The following is an 18674-nucleotide window of genomic DNA, read 5'->3' on the forward strand; positions in this document are numbered from 1 at the left end:
ACCCTTTTAATTTTCTATAAACTTGAGTTTAGCAATGTTTAAATAAATAAAAGAATTTAAAAAAGGATTTGCAAATACATTTACTAACCATAATAAACTGCACATTTAATTAAAGCACAAAATGCTTCATTTCACGTGATCCTTCTAGCCCTCATAAATAATTGCGATCAGCTTTTTGAGATTATATCTTTGTGACAACAATAGCATTTTCTAGAATTGTATCACTCATTTACAGTTATGGATTTTCTTTTTGCTAGAGTAAACAAAACATAAGGCAAGAAACACCTGATTTTTCCACTCAGGTAAGTTAAGAAGTTTAATTCTGATTGGCTATGATTTTTTACCAGGAGTCATACTTTCACTGTTTGCTCAAAATTTTACATGATCTTGCACCTGTGTGTTTAATCTTTATTGTAAACAGGAGAATGAAGAAACAACAAAATTGGTTCAGGTCAGAATTATGTTAAATTTCAAGACACGCCTTTATTCTTCATGCATATACAGCTGATGTACATTGTCCATTTTCTGTATTTAGCTTTTAAGGGTTAATATTTCTAATCCCAGATGAGACAGAAAGTAAATTTGCATTTCACTGTGTGGATTGCGGAAGTATGTGTTCAGACATATGTTCTTAAAAATGCGGTTAAATGATACCTGTGTGAAGAGCTTTCATTTCTTTGCATTAAAAAAAAAAAGACTAAATGTCCATTTTAATTTCCAGGTTCCACCATCCACAAGTTCAAAAGGTGAGACAGATGTCACATATGAATTACTTATAATATTCATCTTTTAAGACAGAAACACTTTGATTTTGACCAAATACCTCCACTGACAGAGACAACAAACCTAACCTTTTGTGTTTTCTAATCTAATAAGGAAAAAGAAAATCAGATCTTCAGGGGCAATCCAACAAATGGCAATCACCAACTAAAAGACAACGTGACTCAGGTTTTTACATTTGTTTCCAAAGAATGACAGTTTCACTGCACTGTATGGTAAAACTTCTATGCAGTGAATCTTTTGTTGTATTGCATGTGTCTGACTTTGCCAGAGAAACAGAAAATACTTTCTTATTGGTTTGCTGGTGTCGTGTCTGGCATACAATAAAATAATATTTAAATGAAGTAATCAACCTACTGCCATGCACTGCTCCTTTAATAAGTGATATAGTCCAGTTTTTCATTATCAGTGTATAACATTGTGCATTAAACTGGTGCCTGCTAAACACTTCTTTACTCTCACAGTGACAGAAACAAGAATATTATCTGAGGTGAAAGGCATCATGAAAGATGTCAGTGACAGTCTCCATGGCCAAGACAAGCTAAGTACTTTCCTAAAGTGAGTATCAACGTTCCCTTATTCTGTTACATAAACATCTGGGTAAAAAACATTTTAGTTTAGTAACAATCACGGTGAAAGAAAATCATATACAGATTTTATATATATATATATACACAAAGATAATTAGAACAAAAGCATTCATTCCAAACTGTTGTAGTATTAATAGGTTAAATATTGTATCGTAAAACTTTAAACACACAAGAAGAATGAACCACCAAGCCAACTAATTCCAGTGAGCATTTACATACTGTACATATGTACATTACATATGTGCATAGCTCATCTTACTGTTCGTTTAAAAGTATAATATAATAATAATATAATAATATAATGACTTTTAAATTATTATTTAACAATCTGGGCACAGAAAGGTGTCTTCCTCATTTTGCAACACATTTCATGGTTGAATAAATTAACCCACTTGTACAACAGGAACAAAATTAATGATTTGGAAACCGACAAGAGAGAGCTTGTTGGTGTCTTTGGAAGAACTGGGGCTGGAAAGAGCTCTTTAATCAATGCCATCATTAATGAGAAGAATCTTTTGGCCACTGGAATAATCAGTGCATGCACCACAGTCATGATAAAGGTGGAGGCTAACACTTGCAGCCCAAAGTATGAGGCAGAAATTGAGTTCATTACGAAGGAGGTGAGAATTAAATATTTTATTTAAAGCTACAGTATATGCGTTTACAAAAATACAGCAGGTATTTGCTTTACATTATCATTTATAAAACTAAAATGCAATGATTTTTGTCTTTTAGGAGTGGCATGATGAATTATGGTCACTGAAGACTCTTAAGAAAGGTGATGACTATCGGGACATGGTTAAAAAGCTGTCAGCCCTGTATGGAGAAGAATGGAAAGACAAATCCCCTGAAAACCTCTTGGAAAAAAAGTATTTCAAAAATATTCCAGAATTTTTAGAGCCCAAGAGGAAAGTTTTGCATTGTGACACAGTAAGTTCAAATACTATTCTATTACTTCATTTTTTTTCCATGTTTGTTGTTTCAATGAGTGGAATTTGCTTGCATTGATATAATATGATATAATTTATAGACAGCCTATTCTGTTATTAAAAAAATAAGAAAAAAACAATATAAAAGGAAAGTAGAATGTGCAGACCAAAATATTAAAACAAATCTGTTCTTGCCTTATCAAACTTCAGTGCTGCTTTTGACTGGTTTGAAAACTAGATGTGGAAAAAGGACCCAAAGCACGTGGATGTTTATTTACATTTTCCAGCTGCCTCCTGCAGCTGAGCTCCCTTGTCAGGTCCAAGCATCCTACTTAAATAGGAGAGATTGATTTGTATATAGCTCTAACTTGGCGTATGTTGCCCCAAGTTAGAGGGATCTAGCCACCAACCTTATGATTACTGGACAACCGGTTCTACCCCGTGTGCTGAAGGCACCCCAGATGCATGATTAGTTGATGGAGATTAGCTGTGTTGGTCAGCTTTCCCAGACACATTAAAATATATTCTTAGTTTTAGTCTTTAGGTTTCTGTTACCTTTCTTTCCCTGTTTTCCATGTTTTGTTACTCTTGTTTCTGTGCTCTATGTTTGCTCTTGTCTTCCCTGTCAGCCATACCTCCTTGTCAAGTCTGCGTCTCCATGCCTGTCTTGTGTTTCCTGTTTTACTTTGATAGCCTCATGTCCTGTGTTCAGTGTTTTGAGTTATGCTTCCCCTTTGTCTCGTCATGTTTGAATACTCCCAGCTGTGCTCTCCTGTTGTGTCTCAATCCCTTGTTACTCCCTTGTGTATTTAAGCCCTGTGTTTTCCTCTGCCCACTGTCGCCTTGTCCCATGTGGTTTAAATTTCTCCGTATGTCCCTATTCAATCGTTCCTGATTCCGTGTTCCACGTTTCCTAGTGTTTCCGTTTCTGGGGCCACAGCATTTAGTTTGCGATATGGCAGCCTTGCTTCTGTCAGTCTGCCCCGAAGAAGCTGTGGCTACAACTGTAGCTGCCTCCACCAGTGTGTGAATGTGAGAGTGAATGAATAGTGGGATTGTAAAGTGCTTTGACGGTCTCGAAAAGCGATATATAAATGCAATCCATTATTATTATTATTATTAGTGAATATTGAATCCTACTGAAATTTGAATCACACAGTAACTGTAACAGTAACTGAGAAAATAATCAAGCATTTTATGGCTGTAAAGATATTTGCACAACAGAGTAGTTAAATCTCTCAATAGGTTAATGTCAGAGATTGGTGGATAATTTTAAAAGACATAAGTTGCTGGGTTTAGGGTAGAGATGGACCGATCTGATATTACGTATCGGTCCCATACTGACGTAAATTACTGGATCGGATATCGGAGAGAAATAAAAAATGTAATCCGAGATCCATTAAATATCAAAAAAGCACCTCACAAAACTTGCGACACGGCATAACTTGCCTCATAATTGTTGCACGTTGGAGCAGTGTGCGTCACGTGATAGAGCAGCTTTGTGTATTGTAGCCTCGCTACCAAACCAGCATTTTATCTCCAAGGAAGTTATCCCCGAGAGAAGTAAAGCAAGTGTGTAAGTTCATCTCTGAATGTTTGTAAAGCATTCCCACGTTAAGCTTAACAACCGATATATGGAGCGACTGCCTCTTCTCTCTTCCTCCCTCTCCTGTTGCTACTTCAATCATGAAACTGATCAATGATCAGCTGATCGGCTTTTCTGTCGCAACTCACGTTTCTCTTCTTTGTTTTTGGCTCACTTCGCGCCAGAAAAAGGAAACCAGCGGCTGAACAACAGCAGCACGTTTAACCTTGATAAGCTGTTGTTAGAATTTATTTAATATTACTTTCTACACCAGGATCCTTTTCTACGTAGCTGACCGCTGGTAACTGTGCAGGGGCGGATCTAGCAAAGTTTAGCCAGGGGGGGCCGATAGGGCATGAACAGGGAAAAGGGGGCACAAAGACATACTTTTTTTTCTTATTCTCATTTAAAATGTCTAGCTTTTAATAAATAATTATCTGAATCTTACACCCAAAGTTTTAATCTGATGAAAAATGTATAGAAGTTCATTACTGTATATAGTAACTGTTAAGTCTAATATACTAAGTAAGCTATAGTACTTTTTCCTTTGGGAAGGTACCATCTGTGCAGTCTGCAGTTCTGTTGAAGAAAGATGTTGAATCTATTTAATTATTCTTGAAAAATAATTTAATTCTGTGCATTTTTTTTCACCCTGCATCAAATTAAAGTTGATTACTTCGATTAAGCATCATGAGGTGGAGGGTGGTTCCCTATTTTTTTTTTTTTTGCTGGGAGTTTGCAACCCTATTATTTAGGTTGCTTAATTTTTCTGCTAAGTACTCTTTAAAATACCAGAATAGGAAGGATGGAGTAGGTTTAAGTTTATTAGATTGATCACTATTGCTGAACTATGAAATATTTTGGGTGCAGTGTATTTTTTACATACAGGTATAACAGAATAGCTTTAGTGTTGTTGTTTATTTAAACTTGAGTATGAACTTATACAAAATGCAACAAGATATTAAAAAACAGTTTTATTGATTAAAAAAACACTATATCGGATTCATATCGGTATCGGCAGATATCCAAATTTATGATATCGGTATCGGTCATAAAAAAGTGGTATCGTACCATCTCTAGTTTAGGATTAAAGGGGTCAATACTAGCTACTGATGTCAATCCTATACTTTTCCCCAGAAGAATGTCAATTTTTCTTAAGTAATAACTTTTTGTAATGTTAAGTAAAAAGTAAGCCTTTTTACAACTTTTGAAATAAACATCACAATGTCGTTCAGAACCAAAGTGCTGGCAGCATAAAGAGAGAAAGCTACACAAAACCAAAATTTAAAAGTTGAATTTTTAGCTGCTTTTTAATGCAAATCACACGTCTCAGTGGGTGAGAGCTCCAGAGTCTAGGAGCCATTACCACAGGAACAGTTTCAACTGCTCGTGCAAATAAGTTAACAATTTGCATTGGATATCACAAGACTATAGGTCTGCAAACAGGGCGTCTGTTTGCTGTAAACATAAAACACTAGGGAAGCTGCATTAACAAATGCGTCTGTGATACTGTGTGCATATATGTGCCTAAGTTTGATCATCCTTAAATCTAAACATTAAAAAAAATCTAAAATGTTTCCCAAGATAAAAATTTAGTCTACAATTTGGGTTTCTTTTTTAAATTTACTGATTTAATTGTAAATGTATTAATCTTATTTATCTTGTTTATTGCAGGCTCAAAAGCTATCTGAAGAACTTCTTAAATATATAAAGTATGTTCCAAAGCGGGAAGATGGATATAAAGCACAGCAGTGGTACTGGCCACTAGTAAAGTGTGTGACTGTCAGGGTGCCAAACAATAAGTTTCTCCAGCATGTCACACTTGTGGACCTTCCTGGAAATGGCGATCGCAACAAGAGCAGGAACGAAATGTGGAGACAAGTAATTTTTCACATCAACTTCTTGTTGTTTTTCTGGTGTTGTTTTAACATCTTTTGTTTTAATTATTTATAATTGACGTGCTATAATTTTTTTCAGATTGTTGGAGATTGTTCTACTGTGTGGATTGTGGCTGAAATTACTCGGGCAGCATCAGAGAATGAGGCCTGGGAGATTCTAAAAAGTGCACATGGCCTCATTGGAAATGGTGGTCAGTGTGAGCAAATTCACTTTATCTGCACCAAGTCTGATCTTTCAGACAATCGGTAAGTGAATTAAGATGTCAAAGTGCATAATTTAAAAAAAATTTAAAATCACATACTGATCAATCTTGTTGGAGAAATATTTAATAGTTGCATTCAGATATTTACTAAAAACATATAATATTCTCAACACTAACACAGTACTGGTAAAATTCTTTGTGAAGTCAGTACCCAACTCACAGCGAATAATGGTGTATTTTTAACAAACAAACAAAACAAACAACCTTTATTTGTCACCAGTGTTGGGCAAGTTACTTTGAAAAAGTAATTAATTATAGTTACTAGTTATTTTTCAAAAAGTAACCAAATTAGTAGCTGAGTTTCTAAAAGTAATTAATTACTGGGAAAAGTAACTATTGCATTACTTTAAAAAAAATTTTTAACCTTCTGGGGTCCCGGGTATAATTGACCATTTTCGACTACTTTTAATTTGACCTCTACATATCACCATTAAAAACTATTTACTTTGCCTTGTTTGGTGTCATTCTTTTCAGTACAGCCTCACATATCTGAATTTACAGTCATGTTTGCATTTTGACAACTCTATTAACACAACTGATCTAAAATCAGACAAAAAAAAACATAAAATCTGAGTAGAAAAAGTTATATTTTATGCTGTAACAACCACAAACATGTTAAATGAATCATATTTCATAACTTAAATACAAATATAAATTGTAAATCTTAAAATCCCATGCACAAGTTGTAGTGGTTCGCAGTGGCTGACCGTGTGGAGAGTGTTTGGAGGACCCAGGTGCGGACACAGATAAGCAGACCAAATTAACTTTAAACAAAAGGCGAGCCTTTATTCGAGGCTGGAGTACATGAACTAAACTAAACGAGAAATGACATAGGGCGTGGAACACAGACGACGCGACACAGACTGAATGAAACACAGAGACTAAATACACATAAGGGATGATCAAGGGAAGTGGTCACACATGGGAGCACAGCTGACACACATGAACCTAAAGACGGGACAGGGGAAGTGAAACTAAAGACACTGACATTGGACACAGACTTCCAAAGTAAAACAGGAAACATAACAGACGCAGACTTGACTAGGGAATACAGCAGACCCTGGAACACAGGAACCGAAAGACTAGAAAAGATAAACTATGACAAAATGAAAATTCAATAATGACACAAAACTCAAAACACTGGGTCACCGACCCAGGACCATGACACAAGTTAGCTGCAAATTTGCAGCCATTTAACTTTTTTTTTTTTTTAAATAACCATTTCAAACTATTTACATAACAATCAGGTGTTCTGCATTAAATAAGATGCCACACAAATTATTTGGGCCACTGCAAAAATAATTTCTGTCCACTATAAAGAAGAATATCACAAGCCTGCAGGTCTGACAAGAGATGTAGTATCACTCCCCCTTTTTTCTACCTGGAGACACCATTAACACTGCAATCTGCCTTTGTTGCCTTTTTTGCAGCACCTGTAACATTCAGCAGTCACCTCATTGTTCTAACACACAACACAAAACTATCCACAACACTACACATTAACTACACAAGACAACACACTAACTACACACTCCAAACACGCTAAACGTCACAAATCTCTCACATCTCAAAACTTGCTCTTTTTTTCAGCTCTCTTTCTTTCTCTTTCTCTCTCTCGCCGTCACTCCTAAAACTCACTCTCTTCCTAAACAACCAGCTGCCATGTCATTTTTAATTGGTCGCCATTGTACATTTTTCCACCAACACGAAATGGGTGTTTTTCATTTTGTTTTATTTTTTTATTTTTTGGTCATAAGCAGAGAGTGCTTGCTAGCGCTGTCCTTAGACAGTAAACATGACGAAAGTATTCAGGAAAAAACACCGCGTATATATTGTTTATCATGACTCTGGTTTTACATGGCCTATCAACACAATTTAAAAACTGTGATATAGCACCTTGTTACTTTGGCATCTTGAAGTGGTCATGTGATTGGTTTACCACTACTACTTTATTCTTCCTCAGCCAAACAGCAGCACTCACGAGATTGTTTTGCCCCCTAGCTCTAGGTGCCAAAAAGTGATTGTCTGCCAGAAAGTGATTGCCGTCCGCGGGAGCGCGCGCAACTGCTTAAAACTGTAGCGCCCAGATTACTTACGCAGACAGCTACTTCCGTGCAAATGATATAAGGTGCGGTAAGCTGAAGACAGCTTCAACCGTCTGTTTGTTGAAAAATAGTAAAGCGCATTTTCTTGTTAGTAACGGTAACGGCGTTGTACCGATAGAAATAGTAATTAGTTAGATTACTTGTTGCTGAAAAAATTAACACCGTTCTTCCCATCACATACACAATTATAGAGAGTACAACATGTAGTGAAATGCTTGTGTCCAAGCTACGGATGTAGCCACGCCATTCTATGGCTTGTTTTTTTTTAGCATTGGGGGTCTATCCAGGACCCTTACTGGATACCAGGTGGGAATCAAACTTGCGATTCCCACTCCAAAGGTGAGTAGACTTACCACTGCACTATCCAGCTGCTTTTCTTTTTTTTAAAACAAACAAAAAAAACTTACATATTCACAGTGCTTTTATGTACAGCAACAGTTGTGTGGCCTTTCAGCTTCTCGGTGTGCTCACACTCTTTACAGCTTACTCAGTCCACTTTAACTTCTCTTGCCCGGGCCCCAGCATGCTTCCAAATAGAGGACACGTGATGGAATTAATACAAACCAGCTGTGACATCCACTCTTCCCTGCCCCCTCAATCGGCTGCTACACCCTTTCCCTGCATCTTAGCCTCGAGCCACACCCTGTCACATGTGTGTTTGTTGTTACTTCATGGGCAGGGATTTTCAACTTTTTAAAAGGCTCTTTAAACCCAACACAGTTGTTACAGTAATTACTTTTTATCTTAAGATTTAACAGTTGTATGATAATGAATCAATCAATGAACCATGTTTTTTAGTATAAGGTATGTGAGCTTTGACCAAATAGCTTAAAAAAAACCCATGACTGCATAAAAACCATTCACTACTCTTTAAAGACACAAAAAATAAAGTCATGGAACTTCTGGTAATGGTACAAAATTTATTAAATTGAGAAAAGCAAAGTTCAAACTGAACATTAGAATAAGAAAGAAAGATGATTGAACACTACGCTGTTGTTGATGTCAGATGGGCTGGTGTCATTATTTCAGGCGTTGTTGATGGACTGGGATTTTCCCGCTAAACATAACAAAACAAAAGAAGACCACATTTGAGACAACTCTTGTTAGCTATAAACAGGAAACTGGGGCTACATTTTGCACAGATTCACGAAATATAAGAAAAAATAACTCTTTTTATGAGCTGGGAGTCTCCTAGTGGGTGTGTGTTTTTAGCAGCAGCCATTACATGCAGCTCGTGTTCTGTTCTCAGAAAACCGAACTGTTGTACGATACCGATCTCCATTCATGTATGCACGGACGAGTACAGCCGTGGAGACCTGGCTCGTAAGGTGTAATGTTGCTGACACTGAATAAAGGTCTGTTGTTTGATTTAACCGACTGACTTCGAGTTATCCGGCTAACCTCCACACCACATGCTCGCTGGACCTGCTAGCCGCTCCTTCCTCGCCAGACTGCTGTTACACTGTATGATGTTAGATTATGAGGAAAACAGAAATCTACAGGATAGAAAGCAAGATCCATCAGAACATAAAAAGAAAGCAGGAGGGCAGGGCCTGAAATGGTCAGTCCTTTAATAATGTTGATCATGTTGAAAGTGGTAAAGGTTTTCAAAGTTTTTCATGGTATGTTGCCCTCCATGTGCAAATCCTCAAAAACAAAACCTCTCAGCTGTTTTCTTGATATGTTGCTATGTGATTAAGCTATATGTTGATCCTATTTCCCTTCCTGCCCATTTAAGAGATATAAAAAACAAGGAAGCCAAGAAAGAAGTGACGAGTGAATTCCGGGAACTGAATGAGAGTCTGAGTGTGAGTTTTATAACATTCCAAAAATTGTTTGGCGAGCCAAAGCTTCTTTAAGATTAAAACTCTTTCTTTTATTTTTCAGGACCACTTCAGTGAGGACTGCTTCAAAGTGTTCACAGTGAGTGCTGAAGAGTTCCTAAAAAGAAAAGATGTAAAAGAAGATGCCAATGGTAGGCAGTCAGAATCTCAAGATGTTTTGTGATTCAAAGAAAATATATTGTTCGGTGCATATGTTGTTTTATTTTTCCTCATAAATCAGAAATGGATTGTAAGATTAAAACCAAAGTATCTAATTCAATATTCAATTTACTTTTATTTACAGAAATAGCCAAACTTCAAGACTTCTTGCAAAATTGCAATGATTGTCACTCTGAGACATGTAACTATGTGACTGGAGCTTATGGGATTCTGTCTTTGATTGAAGGAGCCAGGCGCAGAAAAGAGGTAAAATCAAGTTATGTATGTGTGAAAATATACACTGAACAAAAATATAAACGCAACACTTTTGTTTTTGCTCCAATTTTTCATGAGCTGAACTCAAACATCTGAAAAATTATCTACATACACAAAAGACCCATGATTCTCAAATATTGTTCACAAATCTGTCTGCGTGTGTTAGTGAGCACTTCTCCTTTGCCGAGATAATCCATCCCACCTCACAGGTGTGGCATATCAAGGGGCTGATTAGACAGCATGAATATTGCACAGGTGTGCCTTAGACTGCCCACAATAAAAGGCGACCATGAAATGTGCAGTTTGATCAAGCAGCAAAATGCCACAGATGTCGCAACCTTTGAGGGAGTGTGCAACTGGCATGCTGACTGCAGGAATGTCTGCCAGAGCTGTTGCCCATGAAATGAATGTTCATTTCTCTATCATAAGCCGTCTCAAAAGGCGTTTCAGAGAATTTGGCCGTACATCCAACCGGCCTCACAACCACAGACCATGTGTGACCCCACATGCCCAGGACCTTAACATCCAGCATGTTCACCTCCAGGGTCGCCTGAGACCAGCCACCCAGGCAGCTGCAGCAACAATCAGTTTGCATAACCAAAGAATTTCTGCACAAACTGTCAGAAACCGTCTCAGGGAAGCTTATCTGCATGCTCGTCGTCCTCATCTGGGTCTGGCCCTGACTGCAGTTTGTCGTTGTAACCGACTTGAGTGGGCAAACACTCACATTTGATGGCGTTTGGCACGTTGGAGAGGTGTTCTATTCACAGATGAGTAACGGTTTTCACTGTTTAGGGCACATGGCAGACAGGGGCTGTGTCCCAATTAAGAGACCGCACGCTTGAAGTACGCGCACTACGCGTACTACGTACGGTGCGTACTATAAGTACGAGAAGTGCGGAAGTGAGAGGCTTATGAAATGGGACGGTCTAGCCTTTGTCACGCTGTTCAGGTTGCCTAGCAACCATGATACTAACCGCGAGAAACGTTACATGCAGCATTGTTTGACAGAAATGAAGGAGAAAAAATGTTTTGTTGGTCATTCATTTTTGTCATGACATCACTGTGATTAGTTGAGTATCTGAGGCTGAAACCACAGGACTGTAAAACATGATTGTTGGGCTTCATTTCTGTACTGAACAGTCATTTCAAGTGTAGTTAGTAAATAACAATTAGCTAAAGTTGTTCATGAGACTAAAATCATCTCACTGTGGTAATGTAAATATAATATGGCCAATATTATATGTATTATCAGATTATTATGATATATATATATATATATATATATATATATATATATATATATATATATATATATATATATATATATATATATAAATATTATTACAGCAGTGAGCTTGAACTCTGGGTCAAAGATTCAAGTTGCAGTTGTTTATATTTCCTATCACCTTAAACCTTCACTCAAAAGTGTATATACAGATGTATTATACATAAGAGACAAATATTGTTCGTTTAACCCCCTGAGCGACCGTGGCTCAGGGGGTTGGGAAGCGTATCTGTAACCGGAAGGTCGCCGGTTCGATCCCCGGGCTCTCTGTCCTGGTCGTTGTGTCCTTGGGCAAGACACTCTACCCTACAGCCTACTGGTGTTGGCAAGAGGGGCCGATGGCGTAATATGGCAGCCTCGCTTCTGTCAGTCTGCCCCAGGGCAGCTGTGGCTGCAACTGTAGCTTGCCTTCACCAGTGTGTGAATGTGAGAGTGAATGAATAGTGGCATTGTAAAGCGCTTTGGGTGCCTTGAAAAGCGCTATATAAATCCAATCCATTATCATAGAATGAAGAGTAGACTGATATATTAAATATTCCTGTATTGGGTGAGAAAATCAGACCATGTCATAACTGCTTTAAGTCATACAGAATAGATATCAGAGCCTTAAACAGGCTGACTTCTGCTAAATGGGTCAAACTGGGCAGAAAGTCTACAAACACATAACATCCTTATAGAATATGATGTAACACTATAGATCAACTTACCTCAGAATATATAAAGCATATAAACAATTCCAGTAAAATGATGCAACAAACAAAGCAGTGCTACTAATCCAAAATACTCAAAGCTTCATAGAACTGAAACAAACATTTATTTTTAGGTCCTTTAGGTTTCTCAACATTAAACTTGTTGCTGCCTTTCATAGTGTGTTACTTAACGGCCCTGAGTACTTTCTCCCACACTGAAAACACTGGAATGATAAAATTATTTGAATATTACCTAATAAGACTGATTCAGGACTAGGGATGGGTATCGTTTAGGTTTTATCCGATACCGGTGCCAAACCGGTACTTTTGAAACGGTGCCGGTGCTTAAAGAATGGAGAACACAAAATTGGTCCAAAAACCTCTCATGTTCAGCTGTTTTTTTGTAAAAAGATAACAATGTTAGCCTTTTCTGCAGCTATAGGGCATATATGGTATCACTCTTGGCTGGAAGCAGTGCTTAAACAATGGAAAAAACACAAACTTTGTCCAAAAACCTCTCATGTTTAACTGTTTTCCACTTTTTCTTTGCTCATTTTAGCCTTTTTGGCCAGGGTGAAGGGAGTATCTGCCATTAAACAAGAAGACAGCCGCATGTAGCTATGATGATGTTTGCTAGTTCACCTTACCTGCATTAATGTAATAACGTGGTTAGCCTACTCAATGTAAATTACACGCGAACAACATTAAGCTACTCACGCAGAGAAGAACGGCTGCTGCTGCATCATCATCCGTCATCATTTCTGCTACACTGGCAGGGCTAGGGGCCAGGACTCCATATATACATATATATATATATATATATATATATATATATATATATATATATATATATATATATATATATATATATATATATATATATACATATATATATATATATATATATATATATATATATATATATATATATATACATACATACATACATACATACATACATACATACATATATATATATATATGGTTGTGTGGTGTATAAACTGGTGTGGTTACACGAGGTCTGCGGTTGTGAGGCCGGTTGGATGTGCTGCCATATTCTCTGAAACGCCTGTGGAGACGGCTTATGGTTGAGAAATGAACATTCAATGCACGGGCGACAGATCTGGTTGACATTCCTGCTGTCAGCATGCCAATTGCACGCTCCCTCATTGCTTGTGGCATCTGTGGCATTTTGCTGTGAGACAAAACTGCACATTCCAGGGTGGCCTTTTGTTGTGGGCAGTCTGAGGTACACCTGTGCACTACTCATGATGTCAGATCAGCATCCTGATGTGGCACACCTGTGAGGTGGGATGGATTATCTCAATATAGCAGATGTGCCCACTACCACACATTTGGACTGATTTGTGACCACTGTTTGGGAGGGATGGTTATATTGTGTATCTGGAATGAATTTTAGGTCTCTACGTCCATCCCATGGGGAATGGGAGCAAAAACAAAAGTGTTGCGTTTATATTTTTGTTCAGTGTATATATATATATATATATATATATATATATATATATATATATATATATATATATATATATATATATATATATTTGTTTTTTATTTCAGGGTGTTGGAAAAGCAGATGATGTATGTAAAGTCCTTGAGAAAAATATGAGGGAACAACTTAATACAGTGAAAACAGCAGTTGAAGAAGCAACCAAGGACTTTGAACAGTGTCTCGCAGAAGGGATTAAAAATTTCATAACCTCTGAAAAAAAACTGAAGACCTTTTTGGATCGTGATGTATGTATCTTAATTATAATTAAATCAAAGCAGTAGATTTTGCACTCTTTATGAGCATGCGTTTAAAAATGTTTTCCTGATTTGTTTTAGAAAGAGCCCAGTTTTTTCAGCACACTACAGGCTGTAGTTAAGAAGGACGGCATCCACACAATAAAAAAAACCGGGGAACAAATAGACCTCAACATGATGTTGGCTTCATGCCTGACTGACAGCATTGATAAAAAGTTCAGAGAGACCTTCCCGTAAGAATAAACAGAATAAATAATAAAGTGTTATCATATTAAGTGTTTTTCTCTCTCTCTTTCTCTCTCTCATATACATTATACACATTATTCACTTGTCAATGCTGCCATCAACACTATTATTCTGAAACACATTTTTCAGAAATGACATTAAATGTGGATCATTCAAAGGAGTCATAAGCAGGTTTTCACTTGGCACCAATTCACTGATTAAAAAATACAATGATGTCGAACTACAGCTGATATTTCTTCAGACACAGGTACACTGTCTAATTGTAAATTCTCCATTACCATCAAGATTAATATTTACACAAAAAAAATAGAATGTGTAAATATTAGTATGTTCTGCTCTAATTAACTTTTGGAGAAAAAAATAGAATCATCTCTATTACCCTGATCTCTTGTTTTTGTTTTTTTTTAATACATTTTTACCAATGTTTCCTATTTCTAAGGAGGACAAAATGAAGGCTCAAATGGAGAAATTCATCCTGAAGCAGAAGAAGAAAATCTACACCAGTCTAACAGAGACAGTTAAGGAAAACATGACAAAATGTTACATTGGTAAGTTGACACATTTGCATTTATTGTGAATGTAGGCATTCATCACAATTATGCATAAAAAGTTTTGGGTTCTTTTTTGCTGCAAAACCTTGTGTCTTCTTGTAGAAGCAAAAAAAATTGAGAAAACTGGAGCACTGGAAAACATGAGGAAGACTATTGAGAGACATGTATACTCAAATAAGAAAATGTATGAGGAGGCAAAAAAGACCATGTTGATGAAGATGGATGCATTGAAGGTTTGTCACATTATATAACATACCATACCACCTTTATTTATAAAGCACTTTAAATTAAACCAGGGTTCCCAAAGTGCTGTACATATACAAATAGCATAAACTGAAAAAAGAATCAAACTTGTTCAAAATAGAAAATTAGAAAAAACATAGTCTAAAGTTATCTTGCAAAATGTTCTTCGTTCACATAAAGGCTTCTTTTATATTTCTGTAATACATATATATCAGAATCAGTACTATTGCCCCGTCTAAGGAGAATGTAAACCAAGTTCTTCTATTTGTTGTTTTTTGTTTTTTTAAAACATTAGTGAGGTGGCTGTTAAATTTGTACTGGGCGTTACAATTAGGACTCCAATAGAAGAGTTTAAACTGAAAAAGGCTACTTTCAGCACTTTAATAATTCTCACTTTAAACAAACATGTAACCAGTAATTCAAGTCTTTTTTTTTAACTCATAATTTGGCTCTGTGAAAACTAATAAATGCTCTTATGTTAAATTAGAAAGTCATGCTGTTCATGCTCGAGAAAATCATGAAGGAAGCCATTGAATTCTCACTGAAGACTGCTGCCTACTCACTCCCAGGTAAACAGAATATAAAGTAAATCTTTCATGTTGAGTACTAGGAATCCTGTATGTATTATTAATAAAATCACTTTGTTGTTTTAGATGTTTCAGAGTATCTTGAGACTTTGACAACACATTATAATCAACTTCAAGGTGGTCAAGATGAAGAAATGTTACAACAGTAGCTGGGTAAAAATAAAAATGTTATTATTATTTTTGTAATACTTAAATTAATCAGCTTTGATTAATTAAGGCCAGGCAGTATATCCCGCATAAAGACCTGGAAAAGCTCATCCATGCCTTTGTAACTTCGAGGCTGGATTACTGCAATTCACTCTATTTTGGTCTCCACTCTGCCCTCCTTCATAGATTACAGACAGTCCAAAATGCTGCTGCACGCATTCTAACCAAAACTAGGAAGTTTGCCCACATTACTCCCGTCCTAGCTGATTTGCACTGGTTGCCTGTGAAATACCGTATCCAATTTAAAATTTTGCTGTTTACTTTTAAAATCACTAATAACACAGCACCGAGCTATCTTAAGGAACTCCTAAGCTCATATGTTCCTGCTAGGGCTTTAAGATCATCCTCACAGTTACTGTTGGTGCAGCCTAGATCTCGGCTGAAGTCTAGAGGTGATCGAGCGTTTGCTCTGGCTGCACCAGAGTTGTGGAACAACCTTCCGATTGGCATCCGGGCGTCTGACTCTATTCAATCTTTTAAATCACGGCTTAAAACGTATTTGTTTAATCTTGCTTTTTCTACCGGTTAAATGCTGGCCTTGTTTGCAGTGATTTATTCTATTAATTTTCCTATCATGCTTTTATTTGCGCTGTGTATGTCATATCGCCATTGTGTTTTGATGGCATAGTTATATTGTGCTATAGTTATGTGCTATAGTTATATTTTTCTATTGGTGGCTTTTTCCTGTGAACATAATTTTACACTTTTATTTTTTTATGACTCTGATTATACTTGTGTTAATTTGTTTTATGTTAAGCACTTTGGCATGCCGTTGGTTTTTAAATGTGCTCTATAAATAAAGATTGTTGTTGTTGTTAACCTGTTTTGTGTTTAATTACATAAATATTGCTTTTACTAAACTAGAACTTATATCCCTGGCAAGCCTGATTTGGATAATCAGAAGAAGACATTGATTTATTTCTGCATCACATTTTAGCATCTTATAGTATATTCTAATGTTTTAATTGCATGTGTTAAGTCTTAGTTCATTGAAATGAGAGCCATTAGTTTATGGATATGTTTTTCAGTTTTATCTTTGAGCCTTATATAGCACAATATTTTTTATTGCAATTTCAGAATCAGAATTTTTTTCCTGCATTACATTGGTTTCTTTGGGTGTCATGAATAATAATACACCAGCATTACTATCAGCTTCTACTTCAGCTACTAGTTTATAATTTTATTTTTTGTTGTTTCTAATTTGTATATGCATGCAAACATTTAAATTTTGTATACGGTTCAATAAACCTTGATTTAAGTGTTTTTGTAAGATGAAAATGTTTTTCAAACCTTGTTCTTGTCCTTTACTTGCCCTAAAACTAAGCTGCTTGATAAAAACTACTTACAGGTTGCAAGCTTCAGCTAACACTAAATTACAATCTGAGATATGCATTTTAAACTAAAACTAAACACTATATACACATACGGCCACTTAGAATTGCCACTGTCAGCCTATTGTCAACTGCTGGGAGTCCCCCTTCCTTCTCCTGTGTATCTCCTGGGCAACTGCAGTGTGATAAGATAGCCCTTTGTTCACAAAACTTTGACTTGGAAAGTTAAAATATAAAAATTTAAGTTTTGAAATTGTAAAATATATGAATCAAATTTTAGAGTCAGTTTCACAATATAATACTGCAAATCACCAAAACTATTTCCACTAAACAGTTGTTCATTTATCCATTTCAATTTAAGCTAATATATAGATACAAATTAAATGAAATAATTTAAAATAATTTAAATTACTAAAAGAATCAAATACAGAAAAATAATATTCTTCCTTATAGATCAATAACAATTGCTGCTACTTTAATTCCCTGCGTATGTTGGGCCAAGGAGGAGGAATAGCTACGATTTTTAAAGTCATTTTAAATGTAAGCAGCTATCAACCCCGTCATTCACCAGCTTTAAACTGTCTGTGTTTCAGCTGGGCTGCTCCAAAATAAAATAAGGACTTTGTGAATGACTTCTTGGCTGAATACATGCCAAAATATGATTGTGTTCTTATTGTTGGGGATTTTAATATTCATGTGTGTTGTCCTGATATGCCCATGGCAAAGAGCTTTTTAAATTGATTCTTTTAATCTGGTGCAATGTTTGACTGGTCCCACACATGAACGTGGACACATACTTGATCCTGTTTTAACTCATAGTTTTTATGTTTTTAACGTAGAGATTCGTGATGCTGTGTTTTCTGACCACAGTCCTGTAATGTTTGAAGTTCCTCTTGCCTGTACCTCAGTTAAACCTCATGCTGCTCCTGGGTTTTCAACAGTTTTTAACCAGAACTGTACAATCCCAGAGTTTTTATGCAGCCAGACTGAGGAACTGAGCTCATGGTTTTATTCCACCTGTTGGACTGCTTTGGACACTGTCGCTCCATTAAAAACCAAACTGCCTAAAGCTAAATCTGAGCCCTGGCTGAACGACATGACCCAAGCTGTCAGATGTGAGTACCGTCAAGCTGAACACAAGTGGGAAAAGGACCAACTACAAGTGTCATTCGAGATGCTAAAGGACTGTTGGCTTCAATATCAAAAAACTGTAAAAGATGCCAAAAGAAACACTTATCTGACATTATTCTGTCAAATTGTCACAACCCATGTGTTTTAACTATTAACTCTGTTCTTAGTGCACCACATATCGACTGTATCAAGCCCTCGTCTGAAGCCTGTGAAAATGTTTTACATTTTT

At 36.5% G+C, this 18674-nt stretch overlaps 1 protein-coding gene and 1 pseudogene across 2 annotated transcripts in view; both read left to right on the forward strand.

The window, feature by feature from the left end:
• Nucleotides 1-261: 261 nt before the first annotated feature.
• On the forward strand, nt 262-16793 carry LOC308411171 (nuclear GTPase SLIP-GC-like). Its single transcript, XM_080904954.1, has 19 exons — nt 262-302; nt 422-451; nt 722-746; nt 877-948; nt 1245-1338; nt 1774-1990; nt 2106-2300; nt 5559-5765; nt 5862-6028; nt 9889-9958; nt 10038-10125; nt 10278-10399; nt 13964-14140; nt 14231-14382; nt 14525-14642; nt 14835-14943; nt 15049-15179; nt 15677-15758; nt 15843-16793. The coding sequence occupies exons 5-19, from the start codon at nt 1283-1285 to the stop codon at nt 15923-15925; spliced, it is 1974 nt and encodes a 657-aa protein (XP_080761080.1). The 5' UTR covers nt 262-302; nt 422-451; nt 722-746; nt 877-948; nt 1245-1282; the 3' UTR covers nt 15926-16793.
• LOC308411339 (nuclear GTPase SLIP-GC-like) overlaps nt 1922-18674 on the forward strand; it is a 43722-nt pseudogene continuing 26969 nt past the window's right edge. The window contains exons 1-9 of the transcript in view: nt 1922-1990; nt 2106-2300; nt 5559-5765; nt 5862-6028; nt 8438-8489; nt 10038-10125; nt 10278-10399; nt 14835-14943; nt 15049-15179. The product of the transcript in view is annotated as a nuclear GTPase SLIP-GC-like (transcript). The remainder of the gene's footprint in view (nt 1991-2105; nt 2301-5558; nt 5766-5861; nt 6029-8437; nt 8490-10037; nt 10126-10277; nt 10400-14834; nt 14944-15048; nt 15180-18674) is intronic.

Source organism: Rhamphochromis sp. 'chilingali' (genome assembly GCF_963969265.1).
Source record: "Rhamphochromis sp. 'chilingali' genome assembly, chromosome: 15".
In the NCBI taxonomy this organism is placed as follows: Eukaryota; Metazoa; Chordata; class Actinopteri; order Cichliformes; family Cichlidae; genus Rhamphochromis; species Rhamphochromis sp. 'chilingali'.

Excerpts from the sequence above, each read along its gene's own strand:
- LOC308411171 (XM_080904954.1), top strand. The coding sequence starts at position 1,283 with ATGAAAGATGTCAGTGACAGTCTCCATGGCCAAGACAAGCTAAGTACT. Across the intron at positions 10,400-13,963 it reads GAGCCAGGCGCAGAAAAGAG|GGTGTTGGAAAAGCAGATGA; the intron begins GTAAAATCAAGT and ends TTTTTATTTCAG. Across the intron at positions 14,383-14,524 it reads AAGTTCAGAGAGACCTTCCC|AAATGACATTAAATGTGGAT; the intron begins GTAAGAATAAAC and ends CACATTTTTCAG.